We start from the raw sequence: 26,483 nt of genomic DNA, 5'->3' as shown, positions 1-26,483 counted from the left end.
ATCCTGTGGGAAGCTCTGAAATGACAGTGACCGTCAGCGAGCCCTGCTTGGAGTTTACCGAGCTGGGCCTGGCAGTATGGCTGCTGCTTCTGCCTGCTCGAACTTCTGCTTCTGAAATGAGCAGAAATGCGTGTCTGCTCAGATACCCAACCGGGAGGATGGGGACCCCCCCTGAGGGCGTGAGGTCAGCCTGGGCAGCCAGCGCTGCCTGGACTCTCCTCAGCCCGCCCAGCCTGCTCTCCCCTGGGGTGTGGACAACACCGGCCCACAGGCTCTGACCCCACATCTGCCTGGGCTTGCTGGAGGCCGGCACAACCCGAGAAACCCCCTTCTACACTCACAGGGAGAGGACTCAGGGTGACCCGGGTGGGATGGGAGAGGGGACCTGGCCCGGCCTGGGGCTCCCGTGCTACCTTTCTGATCCTTTGGGCAAATGGCCAGAGGCCTCTTGGGGGGCCCTGAGCCAGCGTCAGGAGCATTCACACACACACTGCCTATGAGCTCTCCTGAGGCTCCAGCCTCTGGGCAGGGGCAAACAGCAGAACATCTTGGCAGCAAGTGATACGGCTAGGGCTTCCTCTCCCCTGTGGAGACCTGGATACCTGGGTTCTGGGTTCTGTTGGTTTCTATTTCCGGGAAGTGACATCATTTTTTGTGGTTTGTTGCTGAGGTCCCTTACACAAAGCTCCCCAGGGGAACCTCAGTGTTTCTGACTGTTCAACCACACCCTTAGGCCACATGTGGGCACAGTGACACCCACACTGCCCAGCCCTCAGCCTTGGGGAGGCCTGGGTTCCGCCAGGGCCTGAGCTCTGAGGACACAGCTGCTTTCAGACCAGGCTCCTCCTTCTCATAAGTGATGTGGCCCTGGACAAGTATGTGCCCCTTAGGGTTTCCCCAGTCTCTCCCTCTGCTCAGCGGGGGTCATTCTCCCATCTCCTGCCCAGATCTGTTGGCCTCCGAGACCCCCATGCCTTTCCACCTGGGGCTGGTATCACATGGAGTTTGTGCACTGAGACTTCCCAAAGGAAGGATTCAATACAGGGCTGACCTAGCACAGAATGGGGCAGAAACAGGCCTGGATGGGCTTTGGGACCTAAGAAAAGGCAGTCCTCTCACCTTCCTAACTATTTCAAGATCCCCCCAGCCCCCCACCCAGTGGGAGGTCTGAAGGTAAGATTCAGACATCGCCCCCTCTGATCTACAACAACCTTCGTTGGTCCTCCTTTTCCATTGAGATTCTGGCTTAAGTTTCCCATCTCAGCCTCTAGGGGAGGGCGAGGCTGCCCCTCCAATGGCTCCCAGCATTCTCTCTTTTCCTCTTGTCACCTTGGGTCATTTCCCCCCTTGCAAGTGAATGAGCCCTGTCACTGGTTGAAACCTCAAGACTGATTCATGCAAATTCTGGGAAATCTTCTCATTTCCTCTCTCTGTTGTTCAGTCTCTCTCTGTAGATGGGTCTCTTTCTTAACCTTTCTAAATTCAGGCTATCAATTTTTCCCTCCCTGACTGTCTCTCCTGTGGATGCATGCCTATGAATATATATTGCATGTCTATTGTTAGCCTAGCATTAGGTTTTAGGGTTTAGCTTTCAGTGAGATAAAGGATTGGGATTGGAGTTGCTGTGAGGGGAAGGGATAGGTGTGGTGCTATTGTTTCTGGTTCACCGAGTGGTGTGAGTTCTTAGTCTGTTTTTCATACGAACCCTTCATCAGAGACAACACTTGCAAATAGTCTCTCATGTTCAGTTTTCCACCTTTTTGATTTGTGAATGCTTAGCTTTTCCGTTGCAAAGCTGTTCAGTTGGATGGAAGCCCCCGGTGTTCTTTGGTTTCCTGTTTCCCTTACTCGAAGAGACCCATTTTTGCTTCCCACACCAAATGTTAAGGAGCCCTGATGTGATGGAGCCTACGGCACATGCTTATTTCAAGGAGTTTCAAACTTCCCTTGTGGCTCATCCTGTAAAGAATCCACCTACAATGTGGGAGACCTGGGTTCAATTCCCAGGTTGGGAAGATCTCCTGGAGAAGGGAAAGGCTACCCACTCCAGTATTCTGGCCTGGAGAATCCAATGGCCTGTATAGTCCATGGGGTTGCAGAGAGTTGGAGACACCAAGTGACTTTCACTTTCACTCATAACTTCAGGCTTTGGGTTGACGTGTTTCACCGATTTTGAGGTGCTATGAGAACAAAAGCCAAGGTGATTCTTCAGATGTAGCCATCCAGCTTTGCCATGGCCCTTTCTTGAAGAGTCTTTTGTATTCCTATTTGCATCTTCTCCTCTCCTTTGTAGTAGATGAATTGACCATAGAAGCTAGGGTTTATCTCTTGGACTCTCAGCTCTATTGTATGGATCTGGATCTGCATGTATGTTTGTGTGACCAACACCATACTGTCCAGATGATCCTAGTGTTGCAGTCTAGTTGGCTATCAGGCAGCCTGGTAGGCCCATATCAGGCCTTCTTTCCTTTGACTGTACAGACGATTTAGGCTCCTTTGTGTTTCCATACCCATTTTGGAATTCCTTGGTTTAGTGCCCCCAAAATATCCCTTGGCCTTTTGAGAGGAATAACATGGACTGGACCCTCTGGATTGCCTTTGGGGGTGTGACATCATTTTACCAATAGGAATCCTTACCAATAGGAATTCATGAGCTCAGCTTATTTTCCATCGGATCGTGTGGACTTCACCTTCTTTCATCCATCTCTTGCAGTTTTCTGAGAACAGGTCCTTCCCTCCTGGGTTAGATGGACTCCTGTGTATTTCCTTTTGGTGTATGTCATTGTCAGTGGGGTTGATACTTGCCTTGTCATTCTAAGAGTTTGCTGTGAGCGTTGGAAATGCAAACGATTTTCCTCCCTTCCATCTCTCTGAGCCACCAGGTAGGACAGGCCTGGTCGGGGTCACACGGGGCTCAGGGAGGGCAGCTAGACCGTGTTTCTCAGGCCCTCAGTGCTGGGCATCATTCGGTGTGCTCTCCGTGTGCCTTCCTTGGCCTGGTGTCCCTTCAGACCTTTCCCTAATTTTAATAGCCTTGTTTGTGTTGTCTCTTTGGAGACAAATCCTTTATCAGCTGTGTGTTTGCAAGTATTTGTGTGCCAGTGAGTGGTGTGTCCTCTGCTTTTGTTCTTAAGGTCTTTACCAGAGCAGAAACCTTAGATTTTACACAGTCCACCGTATTGCCTTTTTGTGCATTGCCTTTCTGTATTGTGTGTGAAGACTCAGAGGTCATGTCTAGGCTCTGCGTGATTTTATCCTGGCTTTGTGAGACGTTTGGCATGGAAAATATGTCTCAGAAAAATTTGAAGTGAATTTGGTGTAAGGTGTCAAGTTTCCATCCACATTCACGTCATCCCCTCTGGTTTTCAATTCATCACTCCTGAACTCTTTTGGAGACCTTGTGGGAAGTTTGGTTGCATTTCAGTTTGAATTTCTGCCCTTTAGTAGATTCACCCAGTTCTGCCAACAGGGACACTGTGAAGGGTGAGTGAGGGGCAGCCTGCACTCCCAGCAGTGACCACAGGGTGGGAAGAATGCTGCTCTCCCCTCGGGAGCCACAGGCCACAGGCATCCCAGTGAGGAGCGGGCTGTGTGTGCAGCTAAGAGGATTTAGTCTCTCAGGCGCCTGTGCGACGTTGCCTTTGGGTCACCCAGGGTGGGCGTTTACAGTGACAGGAACCATTGCCCCGCAAGTGAAGCGAGAGCCGATCTGAAATCCGCCACTGCTCCTAAAGCGATGCACCTGAGGCCCCTTGAGGGGCCTGCACAGAGCGCCCTTTGGTGGACATGCTGGGGACACTGCGGCCTCGTGGGCTGCCCAGGGCAGGCTGTCCCCAGCCCAGACACGGACCAAATCCGCCACTGCTCCTAAAGAGATGCACCTGAGGCCCCTTGAGGGGCCTGCACAGAGCGCTCTTTGGGGGACATGCTGGGGACTCTGCGGCCTCGTGGGCTGCCCAGGGCAGGCTGTCACCAGCCCAGACATGACCGTCACTGCGGTCTCCAAACGGTTTTCACTGGCGCGTGTCCTCATCTGAGCGGGCAGGCCATATGCACTGCCTCCCCTGGCAACTTCTCGCCCAGGTCTCCTAGGCTAGAGCCCTCAGGTCTAACGTGTAGGTCTAGGCTACACTGGCCATGGGCATTGCCTCTCCTTGCAACTTCACCGCTTCCTTCTCTTCTTTACTGCACACTGATTTTCAAGAGTGTTTGGGCCACAAGGATGTTGGGTCTCTCTCTAGCCTTGTCTCATGGGGTTGAGACAGCGCTTCCAGGTTGTTGGCGTGCTCATTTTGCCCGCTTTCTTTCCTGGCTTCTTTTTGTGACTTTGTGCCTGAGGAAGAGCTCGTCATTTCCCTTCTGGCTGAGACGTCATGCAACAGTAATGCCTACCTGGAGATTATTTGCCAAAAGGGTCTCATTTTGCAGATGACATCTTGAAATCACCTGCACTGCCCTTTCTGATACACAAAGGCTGCCTGAAAGGAAACAAAAAATGAGAATTCCCAAGTCTACTCTTAAAATATGTGCAGAGTCTAATAAAACCACCTTTTCTATGATTTTGTTCATCGGCACGGACTGGAGACATCCAGGATATGGGAAGACACTCAGATATAAGAGGAGTAAAGGTTGTCGGGGGCAAGGGAGGAACAGGGAGTGCTTGAGGTGAATACAGGATTTGCTGGGGGCGGGGGGTGGGGTTCGGGAGAATGAAAGGGTCCCAAGCTAGAGAGTGGGGCCGGCCGCACAGCATTGTGAAGGTCCTTAATGCTCCGGAAATGTACCACTGAACGCCAATTTTATTGATTGACACTTAAAGGGGAAAAATACACAAATCTGTGAAGAACAGAATATAAATCAAGAAAATACTGAGAAACCAAATGAAAAGCAGTTCGGGAAAGGGAACTGAGTCTCCACTGGCTCGAGAGAGAGTTGATGGCATCCACGGGGAGCAGACAGGGATGGAGGCTGCAGAACCAACCCCTCCACTGGACACTGTGTTTCCAGAAATGGAAAGGGCTGTGGGTCTCTGTCCAGAGCAGGGGCCTGTTCTCCCTGCAGGGGTGGGTCAGTCATCGTGGGCGTCTGGGTCTTGGGCAGGAGCCCGGGCAGGCTCTCCCTGCAGAGGTGGTGACTCCCCTGACTCAGTCCTCCTGCCAAAGCCCGAGCAGGGGCAGGTGTAACTGCACATGTAGGTGGAGCTGCAGCTTCTCCCTGGAAGACTGGAGCATTCGTGCCTGGGGCTGAGGTCTTGCGGGCACGGAGATCTGATCTTCCCCGTGTGCTGGCCAATGCCCAGCTGGCCCAGTGTCTTTGGGAAGGCATGTCTCAGGTCTTGATCTCCCCTCAGTGGATCCCTGGGTCCTGCACGTGTAGCAACCAGCTCTGTATGAACAGGTCTTCAAAGCAGAGCCTGGTTGAACTTGGGGGCAGGTACTAGAGCTGTGAGAGAAGAAAAGATTACCCATGGCCAGCCTTGCCCTGTGACTCTCTGGAGACACAATTCTTCCCTGAACTTTCAAGACAGTTCCCAGTCCAGGAAGTCATAATAGGATGTCGCCTCTGACTGCAGTCCACCAAGTGTGTGGTCTGAGGCCAGCCTTTGCTCCAGGCCCAGCCCCAGCTCTGGGGGACTCCTCCCTGTATGGCTCAGCACCCCTCCCCACACTCACATTCCCAGCCCCAGCCTCCTCACCTCTGTGCTCTGCCCTGCTGCGCTCCAGGTCCGACGCAGTAGTTCTCGGGGCTCTGGGTCAGAGCCGGGTGTGCTGAGCCCCGTGACATCTTGAGACTGGTCCCTGAGGTCTGTCCTGCATGGTGTCTAGGCAGCACGACTTCTCCGCTTCCTCTTCATTCCCAGTTGCGCAGAACCCTCCATGGGCACGCTCACCTGGAGCCTGCACTGGGCCTCCTGGGCAGCGGGGTGGTGCTCCGACCCTTCTTTCAGGGAGGTGCTACTACAAAAGAAATAAAAACAAGAATTCTCAAGTCTGGTCTTACAATATGTAGGGAGTCAGAAAAATTCACTGGAGAAGGGAAAACCTACCCACTCCAGTATTATGGCCTATAGAATTCCATGGACTATAAAATCCGAGGTGTTGCAGAGTCTAACAAGACTGAATGACTGTAACTTTCACATTCAGTCCGAAAAAAATCCAGTTTTCTATCATTTCAGTGATTGGCATTGATTGGGGACACCCAAAGGATGGGAAGAATTGGAGAAAGAAGACGACTAAATGTTGTCAGGGGCCGGGGGTGAGGGAGGGAGGAATGGGGAGTGCTTGACATGAATCCAGGCTTTGCTGGGAAGTGGGGGGATAGAATGAGAGGGTCTGAATGTAGACGGTGGTGATGGTTACACAGCATTGTGAAGGCCTTCATCCGTAATTGCATCAATTAAGGTACAATTTATTAACAAAAACTAAACAGAAAAAAATACATAAAGCGACAAAAAAAGAAAAAAAAAATCACAAGAAAGCCAAACACAAACCAGATGACCAGTATCTCAGGTGAAGTGAACTGAATCTCCCCTGGGTGGGGAGAAAGTTAATGGCGTCCACAGGGAGCAGACAGGGATGGAGGCTGCAGAGCCAACCGCACCCCTGGACGAGGTGTTTCCAGAAAGGGCTCTGGGTCTCTGTCCAGAAGAGGGACCCGTTCTCCCTGCAGGAGTAGGTCAGTCATCGTGGGCATCTGGGTGTTGACCAGGAGCCAGGGCAGGCTCTCCCTGCAGAGGTGGTAACTCATGCCCTGACTCGGGTTCTCCTGCCAAAGCCCGAGCAGGTGCAGGTGCAGGTGGAGGTGGACATTCAGGCTGAGGGGGTGGGACATCGGTGCCTGGGGCTGGGGGTCATGCAGGCACAGAGGTCCGATCTGCCCAGTGTGCTGGCCAGTATCCAGCTGGCCCGGTGTCTTTGGGGAAAGGCTCAGATCTAGATCTCCCCTCAGTGGATCCCTGGGTCCTGCACATGTGTGTGCAACCACCTCTGTGGGGACAGGTCTTGGAAGTGGAGCCTGGTTGTATTTGAAGGTCAGAGCTAGAGCTGGGAGAGAAGAAAAGTTTGCCCACAGGCCAGCCTTGCTATGTGCCTAACCGGGCACTAAAGTTTCCCTGAGATTCCCAAAGAATACCCAGCACAGGAGTCTTCTGTGCAGTCTACAAGATGGGTGGTCTGAGGCCAGCCGTTGCTCCAGGCCCAGCCCCAGCTCTGGGGGACTCCTCCCTGTGAAGCTCAGCGCCCCTCCCCACACACTCAGATTCCCAGCCCCGGGCTCCTCACCTCTGTGCTCTGCCGCGCTGGGCTCCAGGTCCTCGTGCTGCCTCAGAGGGAGGGGTGCTCGGGACTCTGGGTCGGAGTCGGGTGTGCTGAGCCCTGGTAGCAGCCCGAGACTGGGCCCCAGGGTGTGTCCTGGGTGGTTTCTGGGGAGGCCTTCCCCTCTTGCTCTTCACTCCCCCTTGGGCTGACCCCTCCATGGGCACGCTCACCTGGACCCTGCACTGGGCCTCACGGGCAGGCGGGTGGGGCTCCGACCCCTCCCTCGGGGAGGTGGACGGACTGTCCCCCTCGTCGGCCACATCCGGTGGGAAGCTCTGCAATGACAGTGACCGTCAGCCAGGCCTGCTTGGAGTTTTCCGAGCTGGGCCTGGCCAGCATGGCTGCTGCTTCTGCCCGCTCAACCTTCTGCTACCAGAACGAGCAGAGACGAGTGTCTGGTCAGATAACACCCGGGAGGAACAAGACCCCCTGAGGGCGTGAGGCCAGCCTGGGCAGCGACACTGTCTGGGCTCTCCCCATCCCGCCCAGCCTGCTCTCCCCTGGGGTGGGGACGCCACTGGTCCACAGGCTTCTGACGCACATCCGTCTGGGCTTGCTTGAGGCAGACACACCCCGAGAACCCCCCGTCCCCATTCACAGGGAAAGGACTCGGGGTTGCCCGGGTGGGATGGGAGAGGTGGCCGGGCCCGGCCTGGGGCTCCCGTGTTACCTTCCTGTTCCTTCGGGCAAAGCGCCAGAGGCCTCCTCGGGGGGCCCTGAGCCAGTGTCGCCAGCGATCCCACACACTCTGCCTGTGAGCCCTCCCGAGGCCCCGGCCTCTGGGCACGGGCAGCAGCAGAACATCTTGGCAACAAGTTATCTGGCCAGGGACTCCTCTCTGATGTGGAGACCTGGAGACCAGGATACTAGCTGAACACTATTGTTTCACAATGATCTATAGGCCTATCTGACTGAGTTGTTCTAAACCTTTTTGATATGTGTTGACAAAGCTTCTTAAATCATTCTAATGAAGAGGATTTCTAGCCTAACTTTGGGATGCTTCAGAGGGCCCCTGAAACATCCCAGAGAGAGATATTACCCTAATTACATTTGTTTTGTATACAGAATTACATGGGAAGTACTGTCAAGTGAGTAATAAGTCTCCAGTTTATATTGTATGTATCTTCCTGATCCATGGATCGAACCAATGTCTCCCGCATTGTAGGCAGACACTTTACGGTCTGAGCTACCATGGAAGCCCACTGTATGGTAATATGTTACTAATATAGATACCCTAGAAACTGTATGGAGTTCCTAAAATTTTGATGTGTTTGGGTAAAATGTTTTCAGGCATGATTCAGTTACTATCTCAAAATATTGTCATAGCGCTAACCAAATTTCACAAAAATGCTTCCTCTTCAAGATTTATAAAAAGGACTTTTGGATAAATACCAGTTTCTAAACTGGGGAAAGATTCTAATGAAAAATCTGCTGACTTCACAAAGGTTAACAAAAGGACTGAATGAACTGGTGAATAAGCTTATCACTTTTATGGTTTCTAGTTTTCCGTGTTTAAGAAAAAACTTCCCCTCAAACTAATTATGATGGTAATTTATTAAGATTATATTTTATAAACAAATTGAAACATTTATCTTTTCTCTCTGTCTGAACTTCCAGAGATTGGAAACTCTTAGTTTCCAGTAATTTTATCAGATAAGTTAGGAATGTTATTTCACTAACAGGTACAGAAATCTGAAGGAACTTGAAGGAATCTGAGACCTTAAGAAGGGAGGATTTCACTTAGATCTGTTAGGGAAAATCTGTGATAAACATTTGGCATGACTTTCCTAGCCCTGAAAGGTTTTATTTTAAAAGTTCAGTCTGAGACTTTTATAGTCTCAGCAAAGCAAAAAAGTCTATGATCAATTATGGTTGTATAAATCATCAGGCAGTTTATTGCGACCAGACCTATAGTACAAACAAGTCTTAATTTGGTTATATTTAGTAAAAATGGTGGTGATTTTAGGGAGAAAAAGATGTTTCAATGAATGTTAAATCCTAGTTTGTTAATGGAGGTCTGTATCTACTAAGACTCATTTCCTGGATAGTCCTTTGTTGTTAGGGTATATTAATGTAAAATTTAATTGCATTATTAAAAGACACTCTAGGGTTGTTTCTGAGGCTTATTTCAGTAATGTGTCTTTGGATGAAGATCAGATGCCTCAACGCATGACCTGCAATCAAGACTGAAAGAAGACATAATTTAAGGAACTTTCTAACCTGGATGGATGGACCTCTCCATCAGGTACTCTTACTAGCTCATGCCCAGTGAAACTGAAGGGAAAACGACTCTTGGGTTAGCTCCCACTTCCAAAGGCCCCTAAGCTGGACTGGTCTATAGGGAGGCCTGCCGACCTCAAACTCACCTTAAAACAACGCGCACACAGAGGACACTACACTGCACGAGGACGAGAAGAAGCTGGCGTCAGAAGGAGGCAGCCGGCCCAGATGCTGACCTGCCTTTCATGATCATTTGTGTGTTTTCTTGATTCCCTGGACCTATGCCTATCAGCCAAGTCTTTTCTATCATGGACACAATTCTATGCTGGTTTAAAACTCAATCCAATTGTTTGACTGTGGCCAATTCCCTATGTCTGGTACTTCTGGGTTTCCTTGGTGGATTTCTGTTCTCTAAGGATACCCACTAGGAAATTTATTTTAGATGAGAGTTCAGTCCTGTTTTATCTTCATGATATTACAAATGGAATTCTTTCACCTGGCCAATTAATAATACCTGCTCTGGGGATGCTGGCAATAGATATAAGTTTTCTCTTAGGGTCATTTTAACTCAATCGGAGTGATGAGCCAAGTCTCAATTTAAATAATTAACCTATCTATGAAAGGGAAAATTCCCACAATTACAGGGTGGATCTACATGGTTAACACCAGGCTATAGTCATTTAAGTTTAAAAGCTCCTCTATGTTGGGAAGGGTTCAGTTCAGTTCCGTTCAGCCACTCAGTCGTGTCCGACTCTTTGCAACCCCATGAATCGCAGCACACTAGGCCTCCCTGTCCATCACCAACTCCCAGAGTTTACTCAAACTCATGTCCATCGAGTCGGTGATGCCATCCTGCCATCTCTCCTGCCCCCAATCCCTCCCAGCATCAGGGTCTTTTCCAATGAGTCAACTCTTCACATGAGGTGGCCAAAGTACTGGAGTTTCAGCTTCAGCATCAGTCCTTCCAGTGAACAACCAGGACTGATCTCCTTTAGGAGGGACTGGTTGGAGCTCCTTGCAGTCAAATCATACTAAAAATGATCAACCTGGTAATTATGAGACAAGGCTGGGTGCTTTATGAACTATGTCTCTTATTACCCTTAGAGAGTGATTGGGTATGGAACTCAGTGGATTTGTGGCACTAATTTATGGCCTTCACATCTACAGGGATGGATACTAAGGTGTAGCCTGGGATTCCCATGAATTTTAGGTCATACATGTTAACGAAATAGAGGTAACCCTAACCAATCTACCATTGGTATGATCCCAATGAGTCAAAGATCTGTACTGTACTGGTATGACCATTTTGTAACTTGTGTGTGTGTGTGTGTGTGTGTGTGTGTGTGTGTGTGTGTGTGTGTGTGTGTGTGTGTGTGTGTGTGTGTGTGTGTGTGCCTTCAATGGGGTTGGAGGATGTCATTGACCATATCTAAGCCTTAACATCTTTCATAAGCTTTAAGTGAGAGTAACCAGGCTATTAGCCTATTGCATTCTGAGATCTCTATGATGAGAGAGGCAATGCTACAGTACAACGGCAAGGCCCTTGACACCTTAAAGCATCTCAGGGAGATATCTGTGCTGTAATGCAAACTGAATGCTATATTTTCATACCTGGCAAATCCTTTAATGTAACACATTTGAGCCACATGAAAAATCAGATTTCTGCTTTAAGTGACCCATTCCCTAATCTTCACAATCTTTTAAGAAAACTGGTGTGAGACGCTCATGGCTAAAATATTTACTTTTAATTCCATTAGTGTTATTAACTATACCATTTGTAATTTGCTTGTTTCACAAGATTATCATTTCATGTATTACCAAGTGTATGAACCTCCAACGAAAATGATGACAAGACTTGAAGCAGTTGATCAAATGTATAGCTTGATATATGATCAATGATTGTAGTAGTGTGACTCTAGGTTTGAAAAGATGCAATGAGAGGGAATACTTTCCTGGACCATAGCTAGAAGACAGGAGTCCAGAGATCTTTGACTATTAAGACCTAGTCCAGTAATAGCACATTGAGTGTCTTATCAACAAAAACCTTCTTCATAACTGGGAATGAGCCTTCCCAGCAACGCGGAACAAAATGGTCATGAAATGCCCGCCAAAGTATGGTCGGATTCATGACCACTAGGGGGCCGTGTCAACTACAAGCCGGCATGTGCCAAGAGCATTGCCAATGACTGAACAGCAAAGGCGCCTACAGAGAGTGAACCCCATGCTGCTATAGCCGGTGACCTGCAGCACCCCTGAGGGAGCTCAGGCTGCAGTGGGGCCCTCTCTGCTCCAGGGACTCTGGTGGGACAGGTCTTCAGACAGTTGGATGTTTTCAGGGGCAGATTTTATGATCTCAATCCTTGCATCTCCTCATATCTAGAGAAACACTAAATCCCTTCCTGGTGATATCAGATCCTCATGACTAACAAAAAGCCTTTTGTAAAATGAGTGCTTCATGGTATTGAACTCTCCCTTCCCCAAAACCTTATATATTGTCTTTCCCCCACTGCTGCTTGAGGGCAGTTTCTCGGAGCTATCTGAGATGCTGCCTCCTGGGCTGCAGTCCTCATTTTACCCCAAATAAAACTTAACTCGCAACTCTCAAGTTGTACATCTTTTTTTAGTCGACACGTGCCACTGTAAGAGTTACCCTGGGCTCCACAGAGGTGATGAGAGTCGGGGCCTGGGGTCCTGGGCACCTTCATTTTTGGTGGCGAGTCCGAGGAGGCTGGGCAGAGCTGGGTCAGAGGACTCCTGCTCAGGACCAGGAGGGGATGTCTGGATCCCTAGAGGGACCCAATGTCCCTTTATGCCACAGCTGGGACATGGACCTGGAGGGGGCCTTGACTTTAGGCCTGAGCGGGCCTTCTTTGCCGCCTTTGAAGCAGGGCCCAGTTTGCTTCCTTTCTTTGTTGGTTGATGGAGGCTTGGAGCCATGTAAGGCAGTGGCTAAAAGGTGGCATTTGGCCTGATCTCATTGGGCCTTCTCTAGCTTTGCCTGTCCTTCCTAGTTAATGAAAATCTTAAAGGCTAAATTTAAAAGGTCTCATTGAGGTGTTTCTGAGGGCCTTCTGCCTTTTTTAGTTTCTTTCAGATATCTAGGGGTGACTGGCAGATAAAATGTGTATTAAGGACAATGGTGCCCTCTGCTGAAGTGGGGTTTAATTTTGTATATTTTTGTAGCACTTCCATTAACCTGGCTAGAAATTGTGCTGGGTTTTCAACTAGCCCTTGAGTTATTTCCAAGAGCTTATCAAAGTTGACAGCGTTATGCCCTGCCTTTTGAAGGCCCACAATGAAGCAAGCAACCACGTGATTACGGGCTACTCGTCCAGGTCTCCCCACATGGTAATCCCAGTTGGGATCTTCTCGGGGGACAGCTGTTGCCCGTACGTGCTTAGGGTCGTCTGTCCTGTATATCTCATCAGCATGAGCCTGAGATGCTTGGCATACTCTTTCCTTCTCTTCTGGGAGAAGAGTGGGGGAAAGGATGGTGTAAATATCATGCCAGGTTAAGCTGTAAGACTGGGTAAGATACTTGAATTCTTTTAGATAATTATCAGGGTCTGAGGAGAAGCAGCCAAGACGCTTTTCAATCTGAGATAGATCAGAGAGGGAGAATGGGACACGAACCCAAACAATGCCTTCTGCACCAGCTACTTCCCCTAAAGGGAGTGGAGCAGAGAAAGGAGCTGGGTCCTGCCGTGAAGTTTCCTGTTTTAAAGGTGCTTGGGACAGGGTACAGGGAGGGGATCTAGGGAGGTCGGAGTAAAGCCTTGGGACCCTTGGGTAGAGGGTGGGGCTGAGGTCTCAGAGCTTTTCCCAGGCACAGGCTGGGGAGGGGGTTGGGAGCTGCAGTGGCCTGCGCCTGAGAAGGAGGGAGGGAGGTGGGGACGTAAGGTGGAGGTCGTGGAACTGGATCTGGGGCTGCTACAACAGGATTGGGAGTGATAGTGGTGGGCTGTGGTCAGAAGAGTAGAAGGAAGAAGAAGAAAAAGTCTGAACAGGGATCGGGAGACATTATATTAGGAGGATGTGGCCCAGAATGGATTCACAGAGAGAGGATCGAGAGTGAAGAGCAGAGAAAGCCTGAACATGAGGGATTTCTAACCACTTGCCATTGCAGTGGCAGAAGTTATCGAGGTCTGGTATAGTATCATAATCAAGAGTTCCATTTTCTTGCCATTGGGACCTGTTGTCAAGTCTGTATTGCAGCCAGACAGTGTTGAATAGTAAATAAGTCTTTTTGGTCTTATCTCTCCTTGGAAGGCCAAAGCTTTTAGGTTACGGAGAAGGCATCCTAGAGGAGTAGGTTTTGAGGGCTGGGATTGAGAATTTCACATCACAGCTGAGTACGCAGGTTAGACGAGGGCGAGAGAAAGTGAGGAGAAAGGTCCGAGAGAAAAGGTGTCCCCATTCTCAGGACTTGCTCAAAGAGTAATAACAGTCTGCTTTGAAATGGGCGTCCCCTATTTCAAAGTCAGACGGGGGTGCAAGGCCGAGGACCCAAAGGCCGTGGGAACCTCCCACCCAGTAGGAGAGAGAGGGGATCCGAGAGAATGGGGTTTCACTCACCCTTGTAACCGATGGATGAAAAGTGGGCCGGTCTGTGGATGTCAGTCCAGCAAGGCAAGTGAAGAATCCTGTCCCAGAGATGGTCTTGGTTTCTCGGAAAGGTCCAAGGGAGGGGACCACCGGAGGTGGGCTCTTGAGAGGAGCCCACCCAGTGGCCATGGATTTTCCTTCCCAGGTTTCGGCACCAGAATGTAAGGTGAGTGCAGAGAAAAAGAGAGTAAGCTGGGCAGTCAGGCAAGAAAAGGAAATTTATTAGAGGGAAAAGGAGGGTGACTGGCTCTTAAGGAGAACCAGCATTCCCCCTTTCTAACAGAGTCCTTCTTATACCCCACCAATGGAAAATTCTCTGATGCGATTATCACGTAGCCAGAGGTCTGGAATCTGGTGGTCTCCCAGCTTTGAGAAGATAGGCACCGGTGAGACAACAGGATGCCATTTGGGCAATTTGATCAATCTCACAGATCACTGTGATTTATTCCTTGTGAGGTCAACAGAGCCATCTTATCAATGAGATCCCATGTGGGCCCTATCGCATAGTAGGCTTGTTCCAAAGTACTGATGCTGAATGTCAGCTCAGAGGCAGCAGCTTGAAAAGTGCATGGGTCATATGGGAAGGAGAATTATGGACTAATTTTAGGACAAGTGCCAAAGGGGCAAGGATTTGTTGCAACTTCCTCTAGGGATGAAATCAATATTGATGACATTTAGAAAAATCCTCCCTGTAGCCAGCTGGCCCAGTGCTGGCGGGAGACATTTCTGACATTCCCCACTTACCTTCCTAGCACTGCTTGCCTTGCTATGTCTCTGAGTTCCCTGTGGAACACACACATCCAACCCAGTCATGCCCACAACGCTCCTCTAAAATGGCTTCCCCCCAAGAGCCTGGATTCCTCCACAAGAGCCTCCTTCCCTTCCACACACAGTGGGTGGACTCAGCCATGACTTGCATCCCCTCAAGGTGGCTCCTACTCCAGGTCAGCTCCAGCTAGAAGCACATTTGCAACTGTTGAGGTGGGACTCACGTTCAGCTGCACTGGTGGCCAACCAGACCCACCACCATGCCCAAAGCAATGATGGTACATCCACAGGACACCACACTCAGCCTACACAGGAGACACCCTGGATTTCCTGTCCCTGCTGACCTGGGGTAACTGTTCGTCTGAGCCACACAGGGGACACTCCACATAGGTCCACTCGTTCAACATGGAGACATAGTTCATCTACCTAATATTAATGCACAGAAACAGAAAAGATCGGCCAAATGAGGAGACAATATATTCCAAATGAACAGCTAAGACATGACCTCAGAAAAAGAATTAAACACGATGGAGATAAATAATCTACTGGTTCATTGGTTAAGATGTTCCTGATAATGTAGGGGACAAGTGTTCAACCCCTGGTCTGGGAACTAAGATCCCAGGCTGTGGGGCAACTAAACCTGCGTGTCACAGCTATTGAACTCACGACCCTAGAGCCTGTGCTCCTCAGGAAGAGAAGACAGAACACTGGGAAGCCCAAACTCCACAACTAGAGTGCAGCCCCCACTCTAGGCAACAAGAGAAAGTCAGTGCCACAACAAGACCCAGTGGACCCATGAAATAAGTAACTAAAAGATATTTACTCATCTCAGGGAAGAATGGAGAACAGAGTGAGAACCTCCACAAAGAGGCAATAAGTATAAAATAGAGCTGATTATAATTGAAGAATACAATAACTGACTTGAAAAATACAGCAGATGAGTCAACAGATTATATGATTCAGAAGGACAGATCAGTAAGCTGAAATACATAGTGGAAATCACCCAATTTGAGCACCAAAAGAAAAAAAAAAGCCAAAAAGTTGAGGATAGTTTAATGCATTTGGTGAATAATATCAAGCATAATAACATTTGCATTATAAGGACTCAAGGAAAAGAGAGAGAAAGATAAAAATTCACTTGAATAAAGAATGACTGAAAATTTCCCTATCTTGGTGAAGGAAAGACACACAGGTCCCAGAAGCACAGAGTGTCCAATACAGGGCAAGCCAAAGGAGAAACATGCCAAGACACATATCAATCACCTAAGAAAAATTAAACAGAGAAAATATTAAAAGCACGAAGGGAAAAGCAACAAATAACAAGGGAATCCCCATAAGTTTAACAGCTGATCTTTCAGAAGAAACGCTGCAGCGCAGAAGGGTGTGGCATGATACACTTAGAGTTATGAAAGGGAAAAACTTACCAGCAAGATTACTCTAGCCAGCTAAGTTCTCACTCAGGTCCAAAGAAGAACTCAGTAGGTTTACAAATAAGCAAAAGTTAAGAAATTCAGCACCAGCAAAGTAGCTTTACAACAAATGTTAAAGGACGTTCTCTAGGCAGGAAACAGAAGGGAATGAATAGACCTGGGGGGGAAAAAAAACACCCAGGAAAATAAAGTAAATAATAATAAGTTCATGCATATCAATAATTACCTTAAATGTAAATTGATTAAATGCTCCAACCGAAACACAGACAGGCTGAATGGAAACAAAAACAAGATCCATATAAATGTTGTTGATAATACATCCACTTCAGACCTAGGGACACATACAGACTATAAGTGAGCACCTGGGAAAAGATATTCCATGCAAATGGAAATCACAAGAAAGCTGGAGTAGCAATTCTCATATCAGAGAAAATAGACTTTTAAGTAAAGACGATTACAAGAGACAAGGAAGAACACTACAAAATGATAAAGAGATCAATCAAGGAAGAAGATATTGCAATTATAAATACACATGCATCCAACATAGAAGCACCTAAATACGTAAGACAAATACAAACAACCATAAGGGGAAATTGACAGTAAAAAAATAATACTAGGGGATTTTAACACGAGACTTGTATGGGGTGTCCACCTCAGTGCACAGATCATCCACACAGAAAACTAATATAGAAACATAGGCCTTAAACCACACATTAGACTAGATGGACCTTATTGATATCTTTAGCATACTGCATCCCCAAACAGCAGAATAATTTTTTTCTTCCTCAAGTGCACATGAAAGACTCTCTGGAATGGATCACCTCCTGCATCACAAATCAAACCTTGTTAAGTTTAAGAAAATTGAAATCCTAGCAAACATCTTTTCTGATCACAATGCTATGTGATTAGGAATCATTTATAGGAAAAATTTGTAAAAAACACAAACACATGGAGAAATCAAACAGGTCACTGAATAAATCAAAGTGGAAATATAAAAATACCTAAAAACAAATGTCAATGAAAAAATAACAACCCAAAACCTATGTGATGCACTGAAAACAATGCTAAGAGGGAATTTTACAGCAATACAAGAAGCCTACCTGAAGAAAAGAACATTAAAAAAAAAACCTAATCTAACACCTAAAGAACCTAGAAAAAGAAGAAAAACAGCCACAAAAGCGCCAAAGTTAGCAAAAAGAAAGAAATTATAAAAATCAGAGCAGAAATAAGTGAAAAAGAAATGAAGGAAACACTAGCAAAGATCAATAAACAATAAGAAAAATCTTGGAGAAGATGAACAAAATTGAGAAATCATTAGCCAGACTCATCACGAAAAATAGAAGACTCAAATCAATTAGAAATGAAGAAGGAGAAGTTACAACAGACAACGCGGAAGTAGAAATGATCATAAAAGACAATTAGAAACAACCATATGCCAATAAAATGGACAACATGGAACAAATCGACAAATGTTTAGAAAAGTACAATCTTCTAAGTCTGAACCAGGAAGAACTAGAAAATAGGAATAAATCAATCACAAGCACTAACACTAATCACAAGCTCTAACTATGAACAGATCAATCACAAGCACTAGTAACTGTGAGCAAAAGTCTCCAACAAACAAAAGCCCAGGACTTCACAGATGAATGCTCTCAACCGGTGGAGGTGTGACAATACCTATCTTGATCAAACGCTTCCAGAAACATGAAGGGAGGAACATCCCCAGCTCATTCTGTGAGGCCGCCATCACCATGAACCAAAATGAAGCAGAAATGCCACACAAAGAAGAAAATTGCAGGCTCATATCACTGATGAACATAAATGCAAAAATCCTGAAGAAAATGCTACCAAAAAAAAAAAAAATAACTCATTAAAAGGATCGTACACCAAGTACAAGTGGGGTTTATCCCAGAGAATCAAAGATTCTTCACTATCTGCAAATCAATCAATGTGATACACTATATTAACAAATTGAAAGGTAAAAACCATATGATAATCTCGATAGATGCAGAAAAAGATTTTGACAAAGTTTAACACCAGTTTATGAATTAAAAAATGCTTTGTAAATGGGCGTAGAAGAAAACTACCTAAACATAATAAAAGTCATATAGAAAAATCTCTCAGTAAACATTATTCTCAATGGTGTCAAAATTTAAGCATTTCCTCTAAGATCAGGATCAAGACCATGGTGCCCACTCTCATTCCTATTATTCAATATAGTTTTGTAACCCATAGGCATAGCAATCAGAGAAGAAAAATAAAAATAAAGCCTATTGAAAAAGAAGATGCACATCTCTCACTGATTGCAGATGAGCTGTTTCTATTCACAGAAAACCCTAAAGATAGAACCAGAATATTACTAGAGCTAATCAGTGAATTTAGTAAAGCACAGTATACAAAATTAATACACAGAAATCCTTTGCATTCCTATAGTACAACAGGAAAAATCAGAAAGAGAAACCAAGGAAACAGTGCCATTCCCCACTGCAACAAAAAGAATCACATAGCTAGGAATAAACCTGCCTCAACAGACAAAAACACGTGTATGCAGAAAGATGGGCTGTATGATGAAAGATATCAAAGATGAAACAAACAGAAAGACATACCATGTTCTTGAATTGGAAGAAATCAATATTGTGAAAATGACTATACTACCCAAAGCAATCTGCTGATTCAATTCATCCCTATCAAACAATCAATGACATTTTTAAAAGAACTAGTACTAATAATTTTGCAATTTTTATGGGGGGAAAAAAGACCCAGAATGGCCAAAGCAATCTTGGAAAGAAATGTAGAGCTGGAGGAATCAACCCTTCTGACTTCAGACTATACTACCCAGCTAGAGTCATCAAGACACTAAGGTACAGGCACAAAAACAGCAACATAGAGCAATGGACCAAGATACAAAGTGAGGGATAAACCCACACTCCTATAGGCACCTTTTCTTAGACAGGGGAGCAAGCATGTACAATGGAGAAAGGACAGAAAAGAGAGCCTCTTCAATAACTGGGGCTGGAAAACAGGACAAATACATGTAAAAGAATGAAATTAGAACACTTCTTAACACTATACACAAAAATAAATTTAAAATGGATTAAAGACCAAATGTAAGGCCAGAAACTATAAAATTCTTAGAGGAAAACATAGGCAGAACACTCTTTGACATTTATCACAGCAAGAACCTCCTTGACCACCTCCTAGAGAGACTGAAATAAAAACAAAAATAAGTATGGCATCTAGAGAAACTTCCAAGTATTTAAACAGCAAAGAAAACTATAAACAAGATGAAAAGACATCTCTCAGAATGGGAGAAAATAATTGTAAACGAAGCAACTGACAAAGGATTATCTGCAAAATACACAAGTAGATCATAGAGCCTAATATCAGGGGAAAAAAATGACCAATTAAAAAATGTTCAAGAAGACTTGAACACTTTCTCCAAAGGAGACATTAATAAGGCCACCAAACACAAGAAAAGATGCTCCACATCACTCATTATTAAGGAAATGCAAATCAAAATTCCATAAGGCATCACCTCACACCAGTCAGAATGACCATCATCAACAATTCTACAAATAATAAATGCTGGACAGGACATGGAAAAAAGTGAACCCTCTTGCACTGTCGGTGGACATGTAAATGGATACAGCCACTATGGAGAAGAGAACGTAGGTTTCTTTAAAAAAACTAGGAATAAAACTATCATATGACCCAAGAATCCCCTACTGGCCATATACCCTGAGAACCATAACTCTAAAAAGACACATGTACCCCAATGACCACTGAACACTATTCAACATAGCGAGAGCATGGAAGCAACCCAATGTCCATCAATAGAACAGTGGGTAAAGAAGTTGTGGAACACATACACAATGGAATATTACTCCACCACGAAAAGGAACAAATACGAATCATCTTAACTGAGGTGGAGGAACCTAGAACCTGTGATAGAGTGAAGTAAGTCAGAAGGAGAAAAACAAATATAGTATATTAATGCATACACATGAAGCTTGAAATATGGTACTGGTGAACATTTGAAGGGCAGAAATAGATACACAGATGTAGAGGAAGGACTTGTGAACTCAGCTGGAGAAGGAGAGGGTGGGATGAATTGAGAGAGGAGCACTGAAACACAGCCACTACCATATGTAATCAAACAAACTAGTGGGAAGTTGCTATATAACATAGGGAGCCCAGCATGGTGCTGTGATGACCTAGAGGGTGGGATGGCGGGAAGTGAGAGGGAGGCTCGCCAAAGAGTGGATAATATACTTATGGCTGATTCGTGTTGATGTATGAGCAAAACCAACCAAACATTGTAAAGCAGATATTCTTCAACTAAAAATAAATAAGTACAATCCGAAAACTATCATTCAACACGTCTGTACTGTCATCTAAAGCTATATGGGATCATCTTCTATTCCTAGCTACTTTTCCACTATATATTAGTGCTTATCAATGTCATTAAAGGTTTTGAAAATATGATTTTAATAGCTACACAGTATTCCTTAATATCTTATACATAAATTATAAAAATTTCAGCCTCATCATAGAAACATAACACCTAAAAAGGTTTATATTTTAAACTAAACCTTGCATTTTCTATACAGTGTAGTGAGAATTCCTCTGAAGACCTAAAATTCTTATGAAAAGTAAATTATGTGGAGTCCTTGCTCTCATCTCTTATGCCTTATTGTCATTTACTTCTAAGAACTCTTTGACTTTTGACATTTTTGCCTTTGACTATAATGTTTCACTGAGATAACAATCTTAAATTTAGATATTAAGAATGGCGAGAAGAACCCTGGTAAGTGTGAGTCACTCAGTCATGTCAAATTATTTGTGACACATGGACTGCAGCCCACCAGGTCCTCTGTCCACAGAATTTTCCAGGCAAGAATACTGGGCTGGGTAGCCATTCCATTCTCAAGGGGATCCTCCTGACCCAGGGGTCAAACCCAGGTCTCCCACATTGCAGGCATTTTCTTTACCATATGAACCACCAGAGAACCCTGACCCTGGTGTACATGGATGTACAAATCCTCAAAAGACCATTAGTAAATCAAATTCAAGAATACATTAAAAGAATCATGCCCTATGATCAAATGGAATTTATCCTGTCACCAAGGGTGATTTACTATCTGCACATCAATCAATGTGATACACAATATAAACAAAATTAAAAAGAAAATCATGTATTCTTCTCAATAATTGCAGAAAAAGCTTTTGACAAAGTGTAATATCAATTTTGATACAATCTCTCAATACTTTGGTTATACATGGCACATACTAAAAGGTATATAAGAGAAGCCCACAGCTAATATCCAACTCAGTGGTAAAGAGGTGAAAGATTCTCCAAAAAATCAGGAATGGTACAAAGATGCCCACTCTCCCCAATTTTGTTCAACATAGTAGTGGAAGTGTCCTACCCAGAGTAACTAGGCAAGAAAAGGAAATAAAAGGCAACCCCATTGGAAGAGAAGAAGTCACACTGTCACTATTCGATTATGACAGGATTTATATGAAACTGTAAAAACTACACCAAGTAACGACTATTAAAACTAATGAATTCAGCAAGATAGCAGGATATGAACCATCAGAGAGAGAAGAGAACAGTCCCATATACAAATTCATAAAAAAAAAAAACCTGAAATAAATTTAACAAAGGAGCAGAAACACCTGTACAGTCCTGGACTCCAAGACATGGAGTCTGGGTTCAAATCCCAGCTCACCCGCTGACCTGCAGAGTGACCCAGGGCAAACCACACAATGATCTGAGGCGCAATGTATTCAACTGTAAAATGGACACAGACCCAGTATCTCCTCCCAGGGTTGTGAAACTCCAAGGAAATGCCTATTTAAGCCCCCGGGGATGGAGTGTTTCCAGGAGTCTCTCCTTGTATGAAACTCCTCTAGAACTGGACTCCCCTGATCCTGTGGGTGTGGGTCCAGGGTTGAGCCTGGGAGCCAAATGGGACTGGATGAGGATCAGGATAAAAAAAAAAATACTAGTTTTGTGTCAGGGAGGGAAGCCAGGCCTTTCCAGATCTCAGAGTGGGGCCTGCACCAACGGCCTTGGCGTGCACAATCAGAGGTGATAACTCCGAACCCCCCACAGCAGGGATGGAGGCTTCCTGGCAAGGACCTTCTCTCTGGTCCAGGCTCCAGTGTGATGTAATGCTTCTGCACGAGCTCTCTATGTCTCCACCTGCCAAAGAGGTCTTGGGAGCTGGAGGTCTACTAAACCACAGGTGCCTAAGTGTCAGAATGACACAAGGACTAACAACATCGAAAATTAGCTATGTTTTTTTAAATGACAGAAGTACAGACAAGGCAGGAGATAGGAAGCAGAAGGATTGAGTACCTCTCAAGCTTTTAGCAGAAATATTTCCACACCAGCTCAGCAGAGCCCAGAGGAAGAAAAATAATGAAAAAGCAGGCTATGGGTCTATCTCTATTCCCCTGGACCCAAACACCCAAGTCCCAATCTACCAACTAATTATTGTGCACATCCAGACACCAAAAGGAAGAAACACAGCTTGTCCTAAGCAGTTTCAGCCGGACTTAATGTTCGGGTTGCTGAGCATGGTCAGAGGTACTATGGACTCACCCCTCCTCTGTGCTCACATTCCTGGGTCACGGAAACATTCATGGTTCACTACAGAGAACCCTCTGAGGGTACTTGTGTATACTAGAAACTGGCAATAGCTAAATGCGGAGAGAAGACACAGGAATGGAAACATGTCTCTGGGGTGCTCCACAAATTACCAGAGACCTGAAGTTCTTGATACTTGGGATTTTTAAAAAGAGCTTATTAATATGCAAATGGAGAAAGGGTATTTACAGGAGAAAGGGGAATGTAATCGTCCCATTGGGACAATTTGGTGCTCATACAGGAAAGTAAGTTGGATCCCTACCTCACAAAACACCACCAAACCAATTAGACACATACTAAGAACCAACAATTGAACGAAAAACTTTACAAACGTTAGAACAATGTTTGATGAGGGAATATCATTTTTTTAATTGAGGTATTGCTGATTTACAGTAATTTGTTAGCTTAAGGTGCACAGCAAAGTGATTCAGTGATTCAGTGCCTCAGGTGCTTCCTTGGACAAAATTCACTCCCATTAGGAGGCCCCTGGGCCATGTCCTCAACTCAGAACAGCTAAGACTCCTGAAAGGGCAAAGCAGGATGTGGTGGTGCTCGTGGGTGTTTTTTACTAAATAAATTATTCTAATACGACACAAAAAACAAGCCTAGATGCTAGGAGGGGATCTCCAAACCTACCTTCAAACAGAAGCTCTTGCTACCTTCAATGGGAAGGGCAGAGGTCTGCCATGAATATTTTGTCTGCAGAGGACAAGCCGGTGTGTAGCGAGGGTGTGCAGACTCGTCCCAGGATACAGAGCGCACGGACTCAGGGTCTGGACTCTCAGCCTCACTCCAGCTGCATCACACTCTCTCCACCCCTGACACACGGTGAGCTGCTCACAGGCATCCGAAGACTATGGTCACATGACCTGGACCTGGCCAATCGGTGTGCTCCATCCTCCCTGGCCACTGTGATTGGCTAGGGACTGGGGAAGTGACCAATCAGGGCCCAGGGCCGGGCCTCATGCAGGAATCAAGAGGAAGAGGATTTCTCGTTCTGCCGGAAGGGGTGGGGCCGGGTGACGTCAGGCTCCAGCAGTGGGAGGGGTGTGAGGTCGGCCTGGGGCGGTTTGGTGGCCTTCCTGCTCCAGTCAGGGCAGAGCCGCCGCCTGTGGACGAGGGCGCTGCTGAGCGCCAGTTCTTGCTGTGGTCCCGGAGCTCGACGTGAGACCTGAGAGAAGTCGTCTGCCTGTGAGTCCTCTTCTGCTTGTCTGTCAGCTTGTTTGAACCACGCTGGGTTTTCTGTCCAGCGGGCTAAGTGGAGACCCTGGACATGCAACTGTGTGGGTTTTGGCTGGCTACAGGGAAGAAATGCCAGATGACACTGGAGACTCCAGTCTAGTCTGGATTCAGGTGATATCTCTCGAAAGTGAAGTGAAAGTCCCTCAGTCGTGTCCGACTCTTTGCAACCCACTAGACTATATGGTCCATGGAATTCTCTAGGCCAGAACACTGGAGTGGGCAGCCTTTCCCTTCTCGATGGGATCTTCCAAACCCAGGGATCGAACCCAGGTCTCACTCATTGCGGGCAGATTCTTTACCAGCTGAGCAAGGGAAGCCCGAGAATCCTGAACTGGGTAGCCTGTCCCTTCGGCAGCGGATCAGGATTCCCGACCCCAGAATCAAACCAGGGTCTCCTGCATTGCAGGAGGATCCTTCACCAGCTGAGGTATCAGGGAAGTCAAATATCTCTTAAGGCCAGCTGTTTATTGTACGATTACCCTAAAGAGTCTTCACAGGATTAAGGTAGCAACCTGCTAAGGTAGGTTATGTCCTTACTCTAGAGAAGAAAACCAAGGCTCCAAGAAGGGGGTAACTCAGCTACTGCAAGGAAGTGTGTACCCAGACAGAGCCCCACTTCCTGCTGTTAGAACCTGGGGAGGCCACATGGTGGGGCTTGTCCATGTGACAGGGGCTAAGGCACCCAGCCCACACTGGGTACTGTGGGGACCTGACTTGGTAGCTGCCATCTGGCAGCTCTGAGACTCAGGAAAGCAGTTTGCATTGAAGAGAGGAAGGGCACCTCCCTTCATGCACCCACTGCACCCTCCAGGTATTCCCTCACCCTGCCCCCTTTCTCTTGTTTTGTGAGCAAATTAGAGTCATGCTCATGTGACCACATTGGCTGTCCACTGTTCATGGGCTACCAACTGGAGCTGCCACAGGAGAGGCCACGAGCCTTGGCCAGGTGGTTCCTCTCTTTCCTTTGCACCCACGGGGGCCCTCCTCCACACTTGCACACCAGAGGCCGCTTCTGAGTCATGCAGGGACCCTCCCTCAGTTTGCAACAGGTTGTGTCCACTGCTGTCCTTTCAATGACTCCCTTGAAACTCAGCTCGTGAGCTCCTTCACCTGCGTCGTGGCCCACCTGGCTGCCACGGGAGGGACAGAGCTGACTGTGACTCCAAAACTCAGATCTGACAGCTGGGAATCTGTGTATAAAGGACCTGATTACTCTCACCATAGAGGCTGTAGTAGGCTCCAGGGATCCAGGACTAGGGCTTGGGCCAAAGTGACTCCACAGGCGTTTTGATGCCTGGGGAGGCTTCTGACTATAGTGGGGCTGGGGCGAGTCTCCTGAGGTTCTAAAGGCCCACTGTGTGCAGGTTCAAGGTGCATAGGGAAGAGAAGGTGGAATCCTGCCCTGGAGGTGGTCGCAGTTCACGGTTGAGCAAGACAGGCAGGCAGGTCCCAAAAGCACCTGAGCTGCCTTCATGAGGGAGTGGTGTGGGGGCAGAGGAAGAGAACCACGTCTGCTCCCTCGTCTGGTGCCCAGAGCAGGTTGTCACCAGACTAAACACTTACCACAGTGATGACGGTCACTGCTGTCTGCAAAGGGTTTACACTGGCGTGTGTCTTCCTCTGGTTGGTCAGGCCGTCTCTAAACTACACTGGCCATGGGCATGGCCTCTCCTTGGAACTTCACGTGTTTCTTCTCTTCCTTACTAAACAGTCATTTTCAAGAGGGTTTTGGGGTCACAAGGATGTTGGGTTTTCTCTAGCTTTGTCTCATGAGGAACGTTTTTCGGTTGCTGGTGTGGTTCTTTTTTCCAGCTCTCTTTCTTGGCTTCTTCTGTGAATTTGCTTGTGCCAAAGGAAGAGTTCAGCTTCTCCCTTTTGGCTGAGATGTCACACTTACAACGGCAAGGCCTACCTGGGGATTCTGACCACGTTTGCCGAAAGGGCTTCGTTTTCCAGATGACATCTTGAAAGTACCTACACTGTCCTTTCAGATACCCAAAGCCTACTTCAAATGAAATAAAAACAAGAATTCTCAAGTTTGGTCTTACCATATGTGGGGAGTCAGAAAAATCCCCTGGGGAAGGGAAAAGCTACCCACTCCACTATTCTGGCCTAGAGAATTCCATGGACTGTAGAATCCATGGGGTTGCAAAGAGTCTAACAAGACTGAGAGACTATAGCTTTCACATTCAGTCAGAAAAAAATCCAGTTTTCTATCATTTCAGTGATTGGCATTGACTGGGGACA

General features: G+C 46.6%; 1 protein-coding gene across 11 annotated transcripts; it reads right to left on the bottom strand.

The window, feature by feature from the left end:
* Window positions 1–5,012: 5,012 nt before the first annotated feature.
* Window positions 5,013–23,828, bottom strand: LOC122422607. Of its 11 annotated transcripts, none has more exons than XR_006263908.1 (7): window positions 23,631–23,828; window positions 16,566–16,610; window positions 14,112–15,335; window positions 7,487–7,591; window positions 7,281–7,346; window positions 5,696–5,957; window positions 5,013–5,442 (listed from the first exon to the last, which is right to left on the bottom strand). XR_006263908.1 is itself a non-coding variant. In XM_043439062.1 (7 exons), the coding sequence occupies exons 2-6, from the start codon at window positions 15,329–15,331 to the stop codon at window positions 5,822–5,824; spliced, it is 651 nt and encodes a 216-aa protein (XP_043294997.1). In that variant the 5' UTR covers window positions 15,332–15,335; window positions 23,631–23,828; the 3' UTR covers window positions 5,013–5,442; window positions 5,696–5,821. The 11 variants fall into 11 exon arrangements, 4 of the variants coding, with proteins under 4 accessions (XP_043294997.1, XP_043294994.1, XP_043294995.1 ...); XR_006263909.1 differs by having other exon boundaries at window positions 5,696–5,954; XM_043439062.1 differs by lacking the exon at window positions 16,566–16,610 and having other exon boundaries at window positions 7,281–7,390; window positions 14,112–14,333; window positions 15,254–15,335.
* Between the last annotated feature and the right edge of the window lie 2,655 nt (window positions 23,829–26,483).

The sequence above is a fragment of the Cervus canadensis genome, chromosome 20, assembly GCF_019320065.1.
Source record: "Cervus canadensis isolate Bull #8, Minnesota chromosome 20, ASM1932006v1, whole genome shotgun sequence".
NCBI classification, from domain to species: Eukaryota; Metazoa; Chordata; class Mammalia; order Artiodactyla; family Cervidae; genus Cervus; species Cervus canadensis.
This window is presented reverse-complemented; position numbering and strand designations above follow the sequence as displayed.

Coding starts and splice junctions, on each gene's coding strand:
- LOC122422607 (XM_043439059.1), bottom strand. CDS start 15,331: ATGAACTATGTCTCCATGTTGAACGAGTGGACCTATGTGGAGTGTCCC. Junction 7,592..14,111: donor TTCATCCATCGGTTACAAGG/GTGAGTGAAACC, acceptor CTGTCATTGCAG/AGCTTCCCACCGGATGTGGC. Junction 5,958..7,280: donor CAGCGCGGCAGAGCACAGAG/GTGAGGAGCCCG, acceptor TTTCTTTTGTAG/TAGCACCTCCCTGAAAGAAG.